We start from the raw sequence: 18,996 nt of genomic DNA, 5'->3' as shown, positions 1-18,996 counted from the left end.
GGTGTTCCTACGATTCACATTTCGTAGGTGGTTTCCCAGGTTTGGGCAGTACCATTATCATCACGCATAGACAGAGGTAGCTCTTTTAAAGTGTAGCGTTCCACTAACTTATCCTACAGGGGGCGCAACACTGTGTCTTTAAATACTTTACAAAGGTAAAATATTTCCTGTTTTTAATTTGTGCATTACATTTGAAAGTTAAGTCATTGATGACAGAGAGTCTGATTCAGTCCCAGCTTCTCGACAAAGTGAAGTGACGTTGATAGAGTCTAACGATTCTTACGTTGTGTATGGTTGTGAGTCTTTATGTTGTGCGGCGCGTCGGGCAGCTGTTCATTGTTGGCGATTAGAGGCTGTTGCTTCGGCTTCCTCCCAGTTAACACCAGCTCTAGCTCATTATTATGGTCTGGCACCAGCTGGTCTTCGGTCTTCCTCTTAGTTGTGAGGAATAAGGAGATCATTTGTTCTCTGAGGATCTGTGATGTTTTCATCTGCGGTTCTAATTTCATTTATTGTTTCTCTCTCGTTCACTGTGATGCACCAAAGTTTTCCTGCTCTCGCTCCCTGATCGCCGCAGGTCTGTCGACGCTCGGCTGATGCTGTCTGAACTTAATTTATCATGTTTTTAGTTTTAATAGATTTTGTTGTTTTTCTTTAGTGTCATTCAAATTCATCTCTAGTTCCACTTCTGTTATTTGAGCATCAAGTCCAACATCTCAGTTTTATTTGATCTGTTTTCTGTGTAAACCCTCATCTGTCCATGTATAATTACCTCAAAGGCCCCCCCTCTGGCTGAGGCTGTAGCTTCAGAGTTAGTGAAGTAGAAACCGTCATCAGTGAATTTGGGTTATGTACCCAGCAGTGATGGCTGAATGCTAAAGATCGATGAGTTGAGAGTTTGAAATAAGGAAACAATCTATGCGACTGTGGCTGAGCGACAGGACTGTGCTCTCTGTGTTGGGATTTCTCGTCTCCTTGCATTTTAGGCTCAGTTCGGACATGAAATGTTGTATAACTGAATAGTTATAGTCTGAACCTGATGATCTGTCAAGCCCAGGATCTAAGGTACAGTTAGAGCTGCAGTATAGAGGAACATATAAAAGCTGAGGTCACCTGTGTTGGGCCGTATAAATGAACCATAATGAAGTCTTTGTTCATCACTGAGCGCTGTATGATGATGAAGCTCCCTGTGGGTCTAAGATGGGTCATGATTTATGTCCCCACCTCCATCAGCATGTGATGAGAGGTGGGTAGAAAAAGCCTGAACCTCGTCCTTCTCCGAGCAATTTCACTCCCACACGGGTGTGTCTTGAATGAAGACGTCCTTTGGGTGACATTGTTTGAGTCTCTTCATTACTCTCTATAGTCTAATACATTTCCTAAGGCCTCTCACGCTCCAGGAGAGCCGTTTCATTCAGTTTGTGCCCTTTAAACAAACTGACTGCATTCGTCTCAGCTGTAGGAACGAAAATGACTATTTAAAACACTCAACTCTTATAAAGCACAACCCAGGACCCGACCTGTGGAAATGTCACAGATTCCCTCCTGTTGTCACTGAAACTTGTTTGGCTACTGATCGTATAGGAGCAGAAAAAACATCCTGTTGTTAATTCAAAGCTTTAAACTCACTGCGACCATATTAACTGAGAAGCCAAAGAACATTTACAGGAATTAAATATTACATGCCTGCGTCATGCCTGCGTCATGCCTGCGTCATGCCTGCGTCATGCCTGCGTCATGCCTGCGTCATGCCTGCGTCATGCCTGCGTCATGCCTGCGTCATGCCTGCGTCATGCCTGCGTCATGCCTGCGTCATGCCTGCACAGCTACGACTACAGCGTGTTATTTTCTCTGAGCTGAGGTTGTTCATCACTTCCAGAGTGGACATGAATTTATCCATCATTTTGTTTCCGGGTCTTTCGTATGAATTCTTCCACCTCTGATGGAGTGGAGGAGGTGCCGGCTGCCGTGATGGGAGATCAGTCCACAGGAGCTGCTGTTTCACCCGGTTTCTCTCGTCAGCGCAGAGAAAATCATCACATGGCATCTGTGGTGCTTCGCGGCCGCTCTCGTCACCTCGCCTCGTCCTGATGATCGCTCGGGTTGGGCCGTTTGGGATGTTTTGGCCGTGCAGCCTATGTCCCACTCGATGGGGCTGCTGAGGCGAGCCTCTCTGAAACGCTCCAGTTCTGTCCTTTATTTCTAAGGTGGATGTTGTAACGTCTCACAGTTGAAGTGTTCAGCCAGAACATGCGTCTCGGTCCGCAGGGCGCTAGCTTCTTCCATCTTCTCAGTGTCTGGTCCATCTTTTCGTTGTTTTCAGTTTAGATCAGTGTTCTGTAATCTGCATCCTGATTGGCTGGGTTGGAGCAGTAGCTTGTTTTGGGGCGAGTACGAACAGAAAGTGTCTTTAGCTGTTGTGTGTCGAGCTCAAGGCTTTACTGCCGTTCAGATAGACGCCATAGCCTGAAGCCTGCTTTTTTTTTATTTGTTCATTTTCCTGTGAAATGTTTTTAAAATAAATTTGTATTTATTATTTTATTGTTTGGATAGATTTATTTGTTTTACCTTTTGTTTCTTTATTTTTTCTCTCTTGTTTTCTGATTATTGTTAATAAATCCAAACTTCAGCTCTGGTTGTTTATTCATACCTGAGGTCAGACTTATTGATCGGTGTGTTTCTGATAATCATTTCCTGTTTCTAATGAGTCGCTGATAATAAACTGCTGTTGTTTTAATCAGCAGCCTGACGGAGCTCCATCTGTCTGACGATTTTCACATTAAAAGCCCTGCGCCAAATTAAAAGCCTCAGATTAACCTTTCAGAGGAGATTAAATGTCAGCAGGGAACACCTGATGCATCGCACCTGTCTGATCTTTGCATCGGCCACACGCTGATCCCAGTCAGTGTTTTTAACTCTGTGAGCGCCGGCGTGATGCCAGCAGGCTGCTTCCTGCAGCTCTGACCAAAGCTCGTCGGCGATCGTCTGAAGACAATTTTAAACCTCTCAAAGAATCTGAAACGCATGAAACACTTTTTACTCTTCGCTCTGTGTGACTGATGCTAGACTGGATCAGCGGCAGGGACAGCCTGCTGTGATTGGTTGTCACATTCTTTCTGGAGACGTAGAAAGAGGAAACGTACCACCTACCTGACAGCTTACTTTTCAAAGAAAGGGTTTGACCTACAAACAGCATGAAGAGCTTTGTTTTCAGGTCAGATTTGGATCTTCCAGCTTTAAAACTGATTTTGCTGTTCGTGGTATTTGTTGCAGAGGTTTGTAGATCTGTTCAGAGTTAAAGTGAAGAGCTGACATTTAATAGAGATGTTTCCTGTTTTTGTCCCGCTCTACCGCAGGGTCACATGACCTCCCCCTCAAACATGGCTGCACTTGGATTCAGAGGTGTTGGCATGGCGACCGTCAGTCAGCAGCTGTCAGATCCATCGTTCGGTTGAGATATCGTGATAAAAACAGTTGTGTGACAGACTAACAGAGTAAAACCACACCTCCACCACCTCCACACCTAAACAACCCGTCAGCTGACTGATCAGTCTTACCTGTCGCCACCTCCATCAGCTGCCTCCTCCCTGAAGGCCTCTCAGACCGTCATCGTGTCCTCGTGTCCTCATGTTTCCTGTTTCCTCTCAGAACAGTCTGGACCAAACTCCGCTAAACCATTTCTAATGTTCAAGGTTGTTTCCCTGTCGACGTTTCTTTCAGCGTTTTAAACTCTTTGGCAGCTAATCACAGCCGTCCAATCAGCACACAGCTCTCGTTAATGTGAGGAACAGAAGAGACGCCGGGAAAGATGCAACAGAGGAACGCTTTGTTCTTCTTTCAACACGCTTCAAAACAAACGCTGCGCGCACACACACACACACACACACACACACACACGCACACACACACACACGCACACACACGCACACACACACACGCACACACACACACACACACGCACACACACGCACACACACACACACACACGCACACACACGCACACACACACACACACACACACACACACACACACACACACACACACACACACGCACACACACACACACACACACACACGCACAGCTCTGTCAGTGACAGACTGAGGTAATCAGATTACTGCGTATTTGTATTCAGGCCTGAATGAATCAACACAAACAGGTAAACGTGAATTACAGACAGTAAACTACATAAACTACACCTCAGTGTCAGCTCAAGTCTTTGATGACAGTTTACTGGTTGGTTGTCATTCCCAGTCTGACCTGATGAGGGCAGTGTTGTGTAAATGTTAGAGCGATGTCATTAGTTTTTGTAACAAAGGTTACTACAGTAATGATTTATTATATTTGCAGACTGTATATATATATATAGCTGTATATATCTCAGCTACACACATGTTGACCTGCAGGCAGGCTGGGAGGTAACTAGATTACATTTTTTTATTTATTTGTTTTTTAGTGTGAACTAATGTTTCATAGTAATATTTTTAATGCAATGTTGCTTTTTCTGATGTTTGAATTGAAGTCAAACATTATATGAAGCAAAGTAAACCAATGAAAAGTTAAAGATTAAAATCAAACATCTTGGAAACAGTAACCAGTCACATACATATTTGGCTTTTATCTCTCAGGCAGGCTTTGATGTCGACCAGTGTAGTTAACAAAATAAACCATTTTTTTTCTAATTTCATGTTTTTGACAGTAAGAAATGAACAAAGTGAGACTCCGTGTGTTCATGAAGGTTTGTGTCCTTCACCAAAACCAGACCATGGAAATGTAAACATGATGGTCTGTGAAGGTTCTCGGTGGTCCAGGTCGGGGTCGTCCAAGGAGCTTGGAAAGAAAAGCATCTGGACTTGTTTAAGTTCAAGGTTCTTATAAAGGGACGTGAGTATGCCATCATCTCCAAACCCACAGTGGGTAACCTCGTAGTAAAGTCCATCCAGCACAAAGATGATGAAAAAAGGATCAAATTCACTGAGTAACACACTCTTTGTCTTTCACGGCTATAGCTGTAGCTCCCACTGCCGCTCCCAGAGCTGCTCCCAGTGGACCAAACACACTTCCCACTCCCGCCCCGATCCCCACCGCCTTCAGGAACTTGTTCTTTTTCTCTGCACGCCTTCTTGCTTCCTGCTCTTCCATCGATATATTTTCTCTCAGAAGTCGCTCCTGCTCTTCTCTGACGGCTCTCTCAGCCTCCTGCAGCATCTCGTTGGTGTAATATTTTCCTCCATGTCTCTGAACAATTATGTTGATCTTCTCCAGCAGCTCTTTGACCTGAGAGGGATCTTTGATTTTGTTGTTAAAAACATGATATCTTCCTCCACACTCTTGGATGAAGCTACTCAGAGACAGACTACTTTTTATCAATGTGTCTATGTTAGCTTCATTGTCCACATCATCTCCATGTGTGAACAGCACCATAGTATAACCTGCTGCTTCTTCTCCAAAGATCTTCTGCAGGATTTTCACTGTTTCTTGTTCTTCTTTGGTGAATCTGCTAATCTGGATCACGATCAGGAACACATGAGGACCAGGAGCAGCAAAGGAGATGCATCTGGCAACCTCTCTCTTCAGCTCGTCTTCAGGTCTATCAGTGTCAAACAGTCCTGGAGTATCAACAACATCCAGGATCTGACAGTCTACCTGATCTGTGATTTTCTGACACCCTGCTGTCACTGAAGAAAAGGCAGCTTTAGATTCAAAAGCTTTTCTTCCTAAGATGGTGTTTCCTGATGCACTCTTCCCAACTCCTGTTCTCCCAACAAGCACTATCCTCAGGTGTGGAACATGTTCAACTGCTGAAGAAGATAAACAGATTACTGCTGTTATTAGTGGGACTCCCTCAACCAGCTCGTCACACTAGGACAGTTACATATACAGAATCAGGGATAGGTGATGATGAAGTACCAAGGAAGGAAAACCCAGGAATGGGGGAAGTAAAACTTACAGCATTACATAAAAGACTGATTACTGAAATAAAACAGGAAATGACTCATGACTAAACATCTGAACAATCCAAAACAATCACACATCAATCAAAACAAAGACGAGAATGCTGACCATAAATTCCCCGAAGTTTACGAGAACCAGCAACCAAACTGGCAGAACAGGATTACTCCGCACATCGAAATCCCCCGAAATCAGATTTACTGATAAAGTCTGTCTGTCTGTCTGTCTGTCTGTCTGTCTGTCTGTCTGTCTGTCTGTCTGTCTGTCCATCCATCCATCCATGCCATTCAAAGTGAAGACTGGGTGGATTGGCAGGCTCTGGTGGCTGTTGGCTGTAAACGTTCATAAAACAAATCTGTTCTTACCACTGCATGAACCACATGTTTCAGGATTTGTTGTTTCAAACAAATAAACATAAATTTTAAAAAGTAACAGATAAATAAGATATGGACACAGGGCACAGAAATAAAGACTGACAGCTCAGGTAAACAGGCAGCTCTGGAGTTTCTGACTTTTATTATAAAACGTTTGTCTGAACAGTAAATCAGAATAAAACTTGTAGATGTACTTACGAGCTTTTGAGCCGGCCATGCTGGTGCTGCTCAGGATTGTGAAAGCTGTCACAGCTACCGTATTGACATCAGCTCTGTGCGTTCATGAAGATTGGCCCTCCCTTTAATGCCACCATATCACATACAGGAACAACACTCCAGCTGTCACATCAGCACTTAATGACTTGTTAGAGTGACTACAGGGCAGATTCCTCAGTGGGTTAGTATACCACTCCACGCTCAGTCACATAAATAAACCTGTAGTCGTGGGAGGAGGCCACATGGTTGGAAACTGGCTCACAAATGTTTCCTTTTAGGGGAAATTTTAGCTGAACTGCCATCAACCAAAAACTTTTAGTCTTGTTATCAATCATCATGATTGATAACTGGATCATTCCATGGAACGTCAGTCAGTACCATCGACCGCTCAAGTTTGTTTACTCTGTTAACTTATAGAGAGGCAACATTTTAACCTCAAAATACACTGTTGGCAGAAGTATTGACTCATCTGTCTTATATTGTCAGAGACCGGGGTCTGAGGGACCCAGGGCCCATAAGCAGTTTTGGATTTATATTACTTGTTATATGTACATTTGATGTATTGTGTGGCTGTCCCTGGTTTCCCTGCTTGCAGGTATGTGTATGGGTCCATGTATGGGTCTGGGTGTTTCTGGTAGGATGGTTTACAGGCACCATCAGGCCTGGTGGGTCTGCCAGGTGGCTGGCTACACCTGAGGAAGATGCACACACCTGCAGCTGATCAAGCCTCGTCGGAGGAGCTACTTAGGAGTGTGGTGCAGCTCTTTCTGACGCTGGATCGATTCGTGAGACTTCCGTTAGTTTCCCAGTTAGAAGTCAGTGAATTAGAGTTTTGTTACTGAGTGGTGCTGCTTCTGTTACTTTCCCAGGAGAACTGCGGGACGAGAGGGCAGCAACCACGGACCACACTAAGGAGTGGAGACACAGAGCACTGACACTGGATGAAGACGGGAACGGCAGTCTGGGACACAGGGGGATTTATTGTTGTTTACTTCACCACCTTGTAAATAAACACTGTCTGCACTGAAGAGTCCGGCGTCTGGGTCCTGTTTCCCCACCTCCCCATGGTCTGCCAGCGCAGGCCATGACATATATAGTATATATATATAGTGACGCACATACATTCTTATATTTGCACATATATTTATTCTCATAATTCCCATAAAGAGCCACTGATGGCTGTTTCCCCGTGTTTGGTGCCACAGCCCGAGTGTTGTTCCTGTGTTTAGGACAGGTCTGGCACCTTGCATTTAAAGGGAGGGACGATCGTCACGGTACAACAACCAGCTCATGCAAAACATTTTGGCAGCAGGCATGTGACTGTGACACAGCTTTAACCCTGAGCAGCACCAACATGGCCGGCTCACTACCTCGTAAGTACATCTACAAGTTTTATTCTGATTTACTGTTCAGACAAACTTTTTATAATAAAAGTCAGAAACTGAGAAACTGCAGAGCTGCCTGTTTACCTGAGCTGTGATGAGTTATTCCTGTGACCCGAGTCTCTCTTTAATCTCTGTTGCTTTTTAATGTTTTGTTTTATTTGTTTCAAACACCAACACCTGAGTTCTTTGTGGTTCATGCAGTGATGAGAACAGGTCTGTGTTACACAGGCACACCAACCACAGCCTGTCATTTGTCTTCTTAATAAACCGCGAGAGACTAAAGAGACAAATCAATAACTCAAGCTTCATCCCTGAGTGTATACACTAGATCGACAGACGGAGCTTCCACGGACGGTGACTGTGAACTGTGTCCACAAAGTGGAGTGAAAGCTCAGAGGTGTCTGCAGCACCGACTCGACAGAAACGGACTCTAAATGATTTCCTGTAGATGATCAGAGTAATGCTGTTCTGCCAGTTTGACTAACTTCTCAGTGTTGAGCTAATTGTGGTTCGTTTTTTTTATGACAGTGATAGTTTGGATCGATGTGATGTTTTAGTTCAGGTGATTTCCAGTTTGATTTCAGTCAAGTTTTCTCTGCCCTCAGTAATGTTACCTGTGCTTTCTTCCACACCTGTTGCACTCATCTCAGTATATATACACCCTCATTAACTTCTATCCGGTCTTTAAGTGATGACGTGACGAATCCTACTTCCGGGCCTAAAGTAGTCTGCGTTTAATATGGCTTTTGTGTTGTTAACATGTTTAATGTTTTGTATTTTCTTCTATTTAATCTCTAAAAGCTCCTAAAACAGTCAGTGATCACTGTTGACCTCCCTCGGCTTTTATTACCGCTAATCATTTATTTAAGATAAGATAAGATAAGATAAGATGAGATAAGATAAGATAAGATAAGATAAGATAGAACTTTATTAATCCCTCGGGTGGGTTCCTCTGGGAAATTCGACTTCCAAAAAAAGCACAGCAACGACCGAAGTTACAGTTACAGAATTGTTATATATATATATATATATATATATATATATATATATATATATATATATATATATATATATATATATATATATATATACGCACACACACACACACACACACACACACACACACACACACACACACATATATAAATACAGAGACAAATATAAATAAAATATACAAAGGGGATAAATAGAATATAAGAATAAGCTCAGTTTTTAAAACCTTAGGATGTAACTACAGCCCAGCCCATGCAGCAGTATATGAATGACTAACCTCGTATTGTGGATGGATTATCTCAGTTGTTCTCCTGGCTGAAGTTTGGTCCTTTTACAGCATCCTGCCATGCGATTACATTTGTTCCTGACCACCGAGAACACTCACGTTAACTTTTATCGAGTGGAAAAAAAGTTAGCTTGTTTATATTATGCTAACATAGCTGTGTCGCTAGCAGTCACGTAGCACATCATTATATACCAGCTAGCCCAACTTCAGTAACCCTACAAACGTCACTGCTGTTTAGTTTTCTGTCTTCATTTATGCTGGAAGTGATAACAGAGCTGTACGTTTGAATTTGTTTCCAAAACCCTGCAGTCAGGACATGCTATATTGTATTTAGATAGAAGCTAGCGAGCTAACTCCCTGCTAACTTCTAACTCCGTTAAATGTCATAAATTCCGTTTTCATGGATGCCTGGATGTTAAACTCAATTGTTACACCTGGTAGAGCAGAACGCTGATCATTTTATTAAAGATGAAAGACTTTAGACAGTTTTTCAACTCTCAGTAATGCCACAGTGATCGTTTGATATATGGACCTGCAGCGGAGTTTAGGTCCAGACACGGCTAGTGACGTTAGACTTAACGACCAGATAGGTTTATATATAACCACAGAATAATGTTTGCAGGTTCAGGTGAAATTATATAAATACGTCCTCAGCTTAACGATGACGGAGGAAACCTGGTCTTGTTAGGAGAGATGGCATCCATCCCACTTTGGATGGAGCAGCTCTCATTTCTAGAAATATGGACAAATTTATTAAACCCCCCAAAATATGACTATCCAGAGTTGGGACCAGGAAGCAGAGTTGCAGTCTTACACGCCTCTCTGCAGCTTCTCTCCTCCTGCTACCCCCCCCCCCCCCCAAAAAAAAACCCATCTCCATAGAGACTGTGTCAGCTCCCAAACAGACAAAAACAAACTAAAAACCAGCAACAAACAACTTAAACATAAACAATCACAAAGAAAGAACAATACAGTATCCAAAGAGTAAAACAGTGAAATGTGGATTATTAAATATTAGGTCTCTCTCCTCCAAGTCTCTGTTAGTACATGACTTAATAATTGATCAATTCAAAATCCTGCTCCCCACATACAAGGTCTTAAATAATCAGGCCCCATCTTATCTTAATGACCCTGTAGTTAGAGATGGACCGATCCGATATTACGTATCGGTCCGATACTGACCTAAATTACTGGATCGGATATCGGAGAAAAATAAAAAATGTAATCCGATCCATTAAATATCACGAAAGCACCTCACAAAACTTGAAACACGCCGTAACTCACCTCAGAACGTTAGCACGTCGGAGCAGTATGCATCACGTGATAGAGCAGCTGTGGCATGCGGGACCTGTCGGTGGTCTGGATAGCATGTGGAGCTTCGCTAGCAACCCGGCATTTCATCTCCGACAAAGTTATCCCGAGAGAAGTAAAGCAAGTGTGTAAGTCCATCTCTGAATGTAAAGCATTCCTGCATTAAGCTTAACAAGCGATATATGGAGCGACTGCCTCTTCTGGCTGCTACTTCAATCATGAAACTGATCAATGATCAGCTGATCGGCTTTTCTGTCGTGAGTCTCTCTTGTTTGTTTTTGGCCCACTTTGCACCAGAAAGAGGAAACCAGCGGCTGAACAACAGCAGCACGTTTAAGCTTGATCAGCTGTTGTTAGAATGTATTTAATATTAGTTTCTACTCCAGGATCTTTTTCTACGTAGCTGACGCTGGTAACTGTGCAGGGGCGGATCTAGCAAAGTTTAGCCAGGGGGGCCGATAGGGCATTAACAGGGAAAAGGGGCACAAAGACATACTTTTCTTTCTTATTCTCATTTAAAATGTCTCGCTTTTAATAAATAATTATCTGACACCCAAAGTTTTAATCTGATGTAAAATGAATAGAAGTCCATTACTGTATATAGTGACTATTAAGTCTAATATATATACCCTAGTAAGCTATAGTACTTTTTCCTTTGGGAAGGTACCATCTGTGCAGTCTGCAATTTTGTTGAAGAAAGATGTTGAATCTATTTAATATTTCTTGAAAAATAATTGATTTCTGTGCATTTTTTTTCACACTGCATCAAATTAAGGTTGATTACGTCGATTAAGCATCATGAGGTGGAGCGTGAGGGGTGGTTCCCTATTTTTTATTTATTTATTTTTGTTGTTGCTGGGAGTTGGAACCCTATCAGTTAGGTTGCTTAATATTTACGCTAAGTACTCTTTAAAATACCAGAATAGGGAGGATGGTGTAGCTCTAAGTTTATTAGATTGATCAGTGTTGCTGAACTATGAAATATTTTTTTTGCATACAGGTATAACAGAATAGCTTTAGTGTAGTTTTTGTTTTAAATTTGAGTATGAACTTATACAAAATTCAGCAAGATATTTAAAAAAAACAGTTTTGTTGATTAAAAAACACTATATCGGATTCATATCGGTATCAGCAGATATCCAAATTTATGATATCGGTATCGGACATAAAAAAGGGGTATCGTGCCATCTCTACTTGTAGTACCATATCACCCTATTAGAGCACTTCGCTCTCGCTCTGCAGGCCTACTTGTTGTTCCTAGAGTATTTAAAAGTAGAATGGGAGGCAGAGCCTTCAGTTTTCAGGCCCCTCTTCTGTGGAACCAGCTTCCAGTTTGGATTCAGGAGACAGACACTATCTCTACTTTCAAGATTAGGCTTCAAACTTTCCTTTTTGCTAAAGCATATAGTTAGGGCTGGACCAGGTGATCCTGAATCCTCCCTTAGTTATGCTGCAATAGACGTAGGCTGCTGGGGATTCCCATGATGCACTGGGTGTTTCTTCTTCACTCAGTGTGTGTCTAAACACCTTTATTGCTTTACAGTAAAAAGCAACTGTTTTGGGGATTTACCCCTCAGCCTGACATGGCTCAGAGACACCACTGTGTGGGAGCGAAACACAACAGTTCCACAATCAAACTGTACATTTAACCTCAGTTCATGTCATCAAAGTTCATGAAGTGGTGAAGCATGAACTCCTGCCTCTATAGATACGTGGGGGGGACCTTCTTGCAGCTTCTTCATGTTGGCCTGTGGATGCTCAGGTATCTCTTATTCTACGGTCTGACTCCACGCCTCAGTCCAGATCACCGTCCCTCTCTTTGAGAACACTCAGACACACTTAGGCTACGTCCACACGTACCCGGGTATTTTTGAAAACGCAGATTTTTCTATGCATTTGCACCTTTCGTCCACACGTAAACGGCGTTTTTAGTCACTGAAAATGGAGATTTTTAAAAACGCCGGCCAGGGTGGGTATTTTTGAAAACTCAGTTTTTGCATTTACGTGTGGACGAGAAAAACGGAGAAAACGCAGCGTCAAAGGTGTGCGCATTTTTTGACGTTATTGTTTCGGTGAAATGAATTTCTACAATACTATTACTATTAATTCTACTCTCTGCAGTGTTTAAATGCTTACATATACACACAGTTACTGTCCCTCCACGCATACGACTCTGTTCTGCTTCTATGCCCCAGCTTTGTTTACTTTTTCCCACCGAGGCTTCTAGACTTCTGATTGGCCAACATTTCTGCACGGTTAGGAATCTAGCGCCACCTGCTGCTTTGGCATGTTCATAGCAGCGTTTTCCTTCATTTCTGCCTTTATGTGTGGACGGGATTATTTTTTAAAATGAAAACGGAAAATCTCAGTTTTCAAAAATACCCGTGTACGCGTGGACGCAGCCTTATCCACTCTGAATGACATGCTGATGTCCTCGCTGTAGATCCTGCTGATCAACACGTTGATGCCTCGCTCACTCCTGACACACAGCGTGATGTCATCCATGTACAGGAGGAAGCAGAAGGTCAGTCTCATGTTTATATTTTACTGTTCCACATGATGACTGAGAGACTCCCACTAATAATGACAGCCATCTCTTTAACTTCCACAGCACATGCAGAGGACCTTCACCTCAGGATGGTGCTTGTTGGGAGAACGGGAGTTGGGAAGAGTGCATCAGGAAACACCATCTTGGGAAGAAAAGCCTTTAAATCTACATCCTCTTTTGCTTCAGTGACGTCAGAGTGTCAGAAGGAAACAGGAGAGGTGGAAGGACAGACGCTGGCTGTCGTCGATACTCCGGGCCTGTTTGACATCACCGTGTCTGAGTTGGAGGTGAAGGAACAGTTTGTTAGATGCATCTCCTTTGTTGCGCCTGGTCCTCATGTGTTCCTGATCGTCATCCAGATTGGCAGATTCACCAAAGAAGAACAAGAAACAGTGAAAATCCTTCAGGAGATATTTGGAAAAGAAGCAGCAGGTTATACTATGGTGCTGTTCACACATGGAGATGATGTGGACAATGAAGCTAACATAGACACATTAATAAATGGAAATCAGCGTCTGCACGGCTTCATCAGTCAGTGTGGTGGAGGATATCATGTTTTTAAGAACAGAAGTGAGGATGTCTCTCAGGTCAGGGAGCTGCTGGAGAAGATCAACACCATGGTTCAGAGCAACGGAGGAAAATGTTACACCAATGAGATGCTGCAGGAGGCTGAGAGAGCCGTCAGAGAAGAGACTGAACGTATTCAGAGAGAAGATACAGAGATGGTGGAAGAAGAAGAAGCAGGAGGTGCAGGAGGACAGGAAGAGAAAAAGAAGAAGTTCTTGAAGAGTGTGGGTATCGGAGCGGGTGCTGGAAGTGTGCTGGGTCCAGTGGGAGCAGCACTGGGAGCGGCAGTGGGAGCTGCTGTTGCAGCAGCGAAAGAGAAACAATGTGTCATATTGTGATATGAAAAGCAATTTTAATGTTATCATCATCATTAGTTACTGATCATCTGACCTGTAAGAAGTTATTTTCATTCACAACCATCAGTCGGTCATATTATGGATTAAAATTATTTTATGGATAATTTGACAGCTGTCAAACTGCACCTGACTCCCTGAATCAGTATCCAACACATTTTTGTTCCTGTGTAATAAAAATAAAATGTTTCTTTGTAACTAAAAAGCTCCGTGAAATCCAGAGTGGATCTGTGGCAGGATGTCAGCTGTGCAACAAGCCCAGCTGTGAAATTTCCTCACAAATAAATATTTCACAGTCACCTGTTGAAGTCATCACAACAAAGAGGAAGTGATTGGGACTGACAGCAACTCAGCCATGAAGTGGTTGGCCACGTAAATCAGCGAGCGGGGGCAGGTGAGGCGCAGAGTGAACGTAGGTCACCAGCTTTCTGCAGAGCCAATCACGACGGACCTCCAAACTTCAGATTAGCTTCATGGAATGAGTTTCCATGGTGACCAGAGCACTACATCCAAACACCAAGCGTAGACCAAAACATTGGATGCAGTAGTCTTGCTGTAAACTGCCTAATGTACTTCTTAGTTGTGGTCACTTCCTAATTGGATCAAATTATTTGCTCTTGCTAACTTGACAAAAACATTCAAAAACGCATCATCAGTCCTCTAAGTCCATATTCTAATTTTTTAAATCTTCTTGGGTCCTCATCAGTGATGTTCAGTATTCAGATTGTTACACAAAGAAAAGTAAAGTAACATGCATTAGCTGCTACTTTTCCTAAAAATACTGCCGTATGTTACTTGCCTCATCTCTGGCTCCAGTGCCACACTCCAACACAAATCCCTACCCTAATGAGGACACACATACATTGTTACTTTTAACTTTTACATATCAACCCAAAGCAAAGATAAACACCAATCCAAACAGACTTTAAAGTGGTCGCCACGGTGATTCTGGTGTAAAATAATGAGCATGTAGAAATGGAGGCTGCAGCCTGGCTGCTCGTCAGCCTGTTGAAGTTCAGTCCTGAAAGGCTGAATCGTACTGTGCCACCATATTCCTCCTCAATCAGCGGTGCGTGCAAGAAGGAAAACAATGCCTGTCCTTTGATTTTTTCCTTTTCTCTCTGTCTAGCATGCAGATAAATGAATAACCTTTGTAATTCAACTACAGTAGTATAACAGTCACTGTAATATAATTACTAGCTGGCTTATGGCCCTTTGTGCTGGGATCATGGTACTGGTCCCAGCACAAAGTAAAGGGTTGCTTCAGGCATAAAAATGCCTGTTGGCCAACTGGGTGCTGGTGGAAACTGTGCTACTGATGGCCAATGACAAAGGAAGAGGAAAGGGACAAGGTGTGTCCAAGACCTTCTGTGTGAGCAGAAAACTTTTAATTTCAATTCTGGGTTAAACAGAGATTATATATGTACAGTGTGCTCGAGGGGGGTCCAGGGCTCCAGGGTCCGTGGGGGAAGAGGAGGGGCTCAAACAGGCTCTCACGCTTCCACACACTCGCTCGCAGGATTCTGAGGTGGGCAGGGACAGGTCCAGGAAAGATCTACGCACAGAAGCTTCAGTTAGTAACACACTCAGAACGACAACTCGCGGATTCTAGTTTTTAAGCTACAGGTTGACTGATGCAGATTGCTAAATGATCCAGCGATGAGTAGCAAAGTGCCTCTGTCTTAAGTAGGCTCAGGATTACTGGAGCTCAGCAGCAGGTGTGGAGATTGGACGCAGGTGCGTGGGCTAGGGGCGGGAGCCTGTAATCAGCTCCGCCCCGGCAGAGGAGAGAGAGAGAGCAAAAAACAAAACAAAACATTTTGCCTAACACAGGGTCAGCCGGCGGGTACGGGGACCATGACATATCCTTTCTCTTCCGAGTCTCTGTCAGTACTCTTGCTGCTCTTGCTAGGCAGGACACAACAGTTACAGGAGAGTGACTGTGTTTCCTGGTGACAGTGGTAGTCCAGTGATGAAATCCAAAGTGATGGGGAAAGGGGGGGAGGAGCCCAGATAGAGGAGAGCTAGTGATCTTATTCTGAGCACAGACTGACAGGCAGACACAAATTCTTTGACATCTCTTATTAGTGTGGGCTGACAGGACAGAAGAAAAGACATGGAGCAACTTTGATCTGAGTGACAGGTGAATTTGGCAGTGCATGACCTAAACTGGACTGCAGATCAAACCTACAGATGGTTATGAAGTCTGTTATCAGGGTCAGGCTCATCGCGCTGAGTGTGGAGCAGGGATTCAAGAGCTCATGCAGCATGGAGGTGGCAAAATTGTGGTCCTTCTGCGGGTTTGGAGGGAGAGAATTGCTGGCATAAGGCATCTGACTTCATGTTACTGAATCTGGGTCTGTAGGTGATGACAAAATAAAAAAACATTATTTAATTAGTCAATTTATCCATCCATCCATCCATCCATCCATCCATCTTCATCCGCTTTATCCGGGGCCGGGTCGCGGGGGCAGCAGCCTTTTTTTTTTTTTTTTTTTTTTTTTTTTTTCCGCCTGTCCCGTTTGGCTCTTTTGCATCAGAATTGTTGTCTAAAGGCAAAGAAAGATGCCCAACGGATTTACTTTACCAAATTGACCATCCCAGCCTTGCCATAATGGTCCATTTGATTCACCTTTTATTGTTTATTTTATTTTCACTTACTGAATACGGGACAGACTTGACTGGGGGAAAGAAGGGGAGAAAGAAAGAGGGAAAGAGAAACAGCTGAGAAGAGGGACGGGGGAGAAGGGCAAAAGACAAAAACCAACAGAACGAGCAGAGAAAAAAAATGCATATATCGATCACCTGGATCACCTGCTGAGAAAGAAAAAAGAAAGCAAGCAGAAGAGAACAAGAGTAATAGAATAAACAACATCACAATGATATATGGGAATATGACAGTAAATACTAAATATTAAACATTATTGTGCAGCACATAAGATCAACAGAACACAGTGTGCTTTGAGGTAGGAGCCAAAAAGGGTGTAGTTTGTGGGTGTGATCACCCGTGTGTACACCTGTGAGCATGGACGCGCTTGTTTTTTTAAAAGGTTCCTTCATGTAATGATCTGCTAGAGGGTGTGGGGGGGCCACAGCCCCGTCCTCCAGGGTGTGAAGCAGGTATGGAGGAGATCAAAACTCCAGACATCCAGAGGCCCCCAGAACACAAGAGACCAAGGAAGACCAACAGAGGGGCAGCCGCGCCACTGTCCCAGAAAGAGCTGAGGAGAGTCCCAGATGAGGGCTCACTCAGCAGCCGCGGAGCAGAAGCCAGGGGGAGTTGCAGTGACGCGCCCGTGAGCTCCGCCGGCAGCCAGCCGTGCCTGAGTGACCGAGCCCCAGGCCGAGAGGCCGGGGGCACCCCACCTCCGAAGTGGCCCGAGCGAGCCCCAGGCTCCAGGCCCCGATAAGCGGCCGCCAAGGAGTGAGCCGGTGTGTACCTGGACGCCCATCCCCGGACACAAAGAACCACCAACGCACCGATGTCTGAGGGGGTCCGCCACTGCCCTAGCCTCTAAGAAGGCTGGGTACTCCGAACTGCCACTTGGCGCATAAGCACAGATGACAGTCAGGACCCGTTCCCCGACCCTAAGGCGCAGGGAACAAACCCTCTCATCCACCGGAAAAAACCCCAACGTATCGGCAGCAAGCCGAGGGGATATTAGAATACCCACCCCAGCTCGCCGCCTCTCACCAGGGGCAACTCCAGACTGAGACAGAGTCCAGCCCCTCTCCAGGAGAATGGTTCCAGAGCCCAAGCCATGCATAGAGGTGAGCCCAACTATATCTAGCCGGTACCTCTCAACCTCGCGCACTAACTCAGGCTCCTTCCCCACCAGAGAGGTGACATTCCATGTCCCTATTGCCAGTCTTGGCAGCCGGGGGTCAGTCCGCCAGGGCCTCCGCTCCTGGCCGCCACCCAGCACACAATTCACCCGACCCCTATGGCGCCTCCTGCAGGTGGTGGGCCTTCGGGAGGATGGGCCCATGTCTCCTCTTAGGGCTGTGCCCGGCTGGGCCCCATGGACTAAGGCCCAGCCACCAGAGGCTCGTCCTCGGGCACCCTTCCCGGGCCTGGCTCCAGGGCTCTGCTGGGACTCCGTTGTATTATCACCAACTCCTCCTCTTTATGTTATGCAACTTCCAAAATTTGACTTTAAATGTCCGTAATTTTAGCTTTAAGCTACAACTGTTTCCCGATTTGTGACCAAATCTTTCTCTTTAAAAACTATATAACTCGATTATATCTATAATCCAGCTTTGAGATCCTCCCCAGACGCCTTAACGCCCACTCACATCCTGGGCCATCTGACCTCAGGAATTCGCATGATAAGGTGGGGCCAGGTTTCACAATGAACACACCCGAAACTCTGGCTGATTGTGACCCACACCCAGTTTCACACCTTGGCTCAGGCGATTAGAGGATCATCAGGGGGTCCTTTTGTCCCTCTGTGGGGGGAAACTCCCACTAGGTTATATCTGGGACTCTCCACCATTTGACCCTAGAACTGAAGAAGCTTCTCGGATGAGAGGTGAAACGTCTTCAAGTAACTTAAAGAAGTCCAGACGCTTTTCTTTTCAGGCTCCTGAGACTTGTTGTTGTATTATTTTAGCATGTTCAAGAAAAACAAACAAACAACCATCAGTTTTTAAACAATCTTTTCGTTTATTAAAGGGAAAGGTAATCCAAACGTACCTGGCCCTGTGTGAGAATGTGCTGCTGATTCTTCTTTCAAGTTCTCAGGGAAGACTAAGAAACTACAGTGAAAAATATGACATTTTCTGAAGAGTTCAGTTTCTCTGCCACACCCACGCCCGATTACTGCCACACCTGCTGAAGCACAGGCCTGGTCGAGGTTACAGGAATGTTCCTCAGGCTGTAGCACTCCAGAGAACCACAGTGAGAACCACAGTTATCCACACATGGAGCAAACAGTGCTGATAGTTTGTTTGACGGTCTGAAAAATGCTTGTCTTCTAAATATGAAAAATAAAATCAGGAAGGAGGAAAAC

At 44.3% G+C, this 18,996-nt stretch overlaps 2 protein-coding genes across 2 annotated transcripts; one reads left to right on the top strand and one right to left on the bottom strand.

Annotated features, from left to right (window-relative positions):
* Positions 1–4,210: 4,210 nt before the first annotated feature.
* Positions 4,211–7,607, bottom strand: LOC113017621 (GTPase IMAP family member 7-like). The gene is made up of 3 exons (XM_080306941.1): positions 7,600–7,607; positions 7,403–7,502; positions 4,211–5,861 (listed from the first exon to the last, which is right to left on the bottom strand). Exons 1-3 carry the CDS (start codon positions 7,605–7,607, stop codon positions 4,971–4,973), a joined length of 999 nt encoding a protein of 332 aa, XP_080163067.1. The 3' UTR covers positions 4,211–4,970.
* Positions 7,608–7,825: 218 nt separating this feature from the next.
* Positions 7,826–14,189, top strand: LOC113029990 (GTPase IMAP family member 7-like). The gene is made up of 3 exons (XM_026180971.2): positions 7,826–7,914; positions 12,960–13,040; positions 13,128–14,189. The coding sequence occupies exons 1-3, from the start codon at positions 7,896–7,898 to the stop codon at positions 13,967–13,969; spliced, it is 942 nt and encodes a 313-aa protein (XP_026036756.2). The 5' UTR covers positions 7,826–7,895; the 3' UTR covers positions 13,970–14,189.
* Positions 14,190–18,996: the final 4,807 nt, after the last annotated feature.

The sequence above is a fragment of the Astatotilapia calliptera genome, chromosome 10, assembly GCF_964374335.1.
Source record: "Astatotilapia calliptera chromosome 10, fAstCal68.1, whole genome shotgun sequence".
Taxonomy (NCBI): domain Eukaryota; kingdom Metazoa; phylum Chordata; class Actinopteri; order Cichliformes; family Cichlidae; genus Astatotilapia; species Astatotilapia calliptera.
Note: the sequence above shows the minus strand (reverse complement) of the source record. Positions and strands in the feature narration are given on the sequence as shown.

Coding starts and splice junctions, on each gene's coding strand:
- LOC113017621 (XM_080306941.1), bottom strand. Junction 5,862..7,402: donor CCCGCAGTTCTCCTGGGAAA/GTAACAGAAGCA, acceptor TAACTGTCCTAG/TGTGACGAGCTGGTTGAGGG.
- LOC113029990 (XM_026180971.2), top strand. Junction 13,041..13,127: donor TGTACAGGAGGAAGCAGAAG/GTCAGTCTCATG, acceptor TAACTTCCACAG/CACATGCAGAGGACCTTCAC.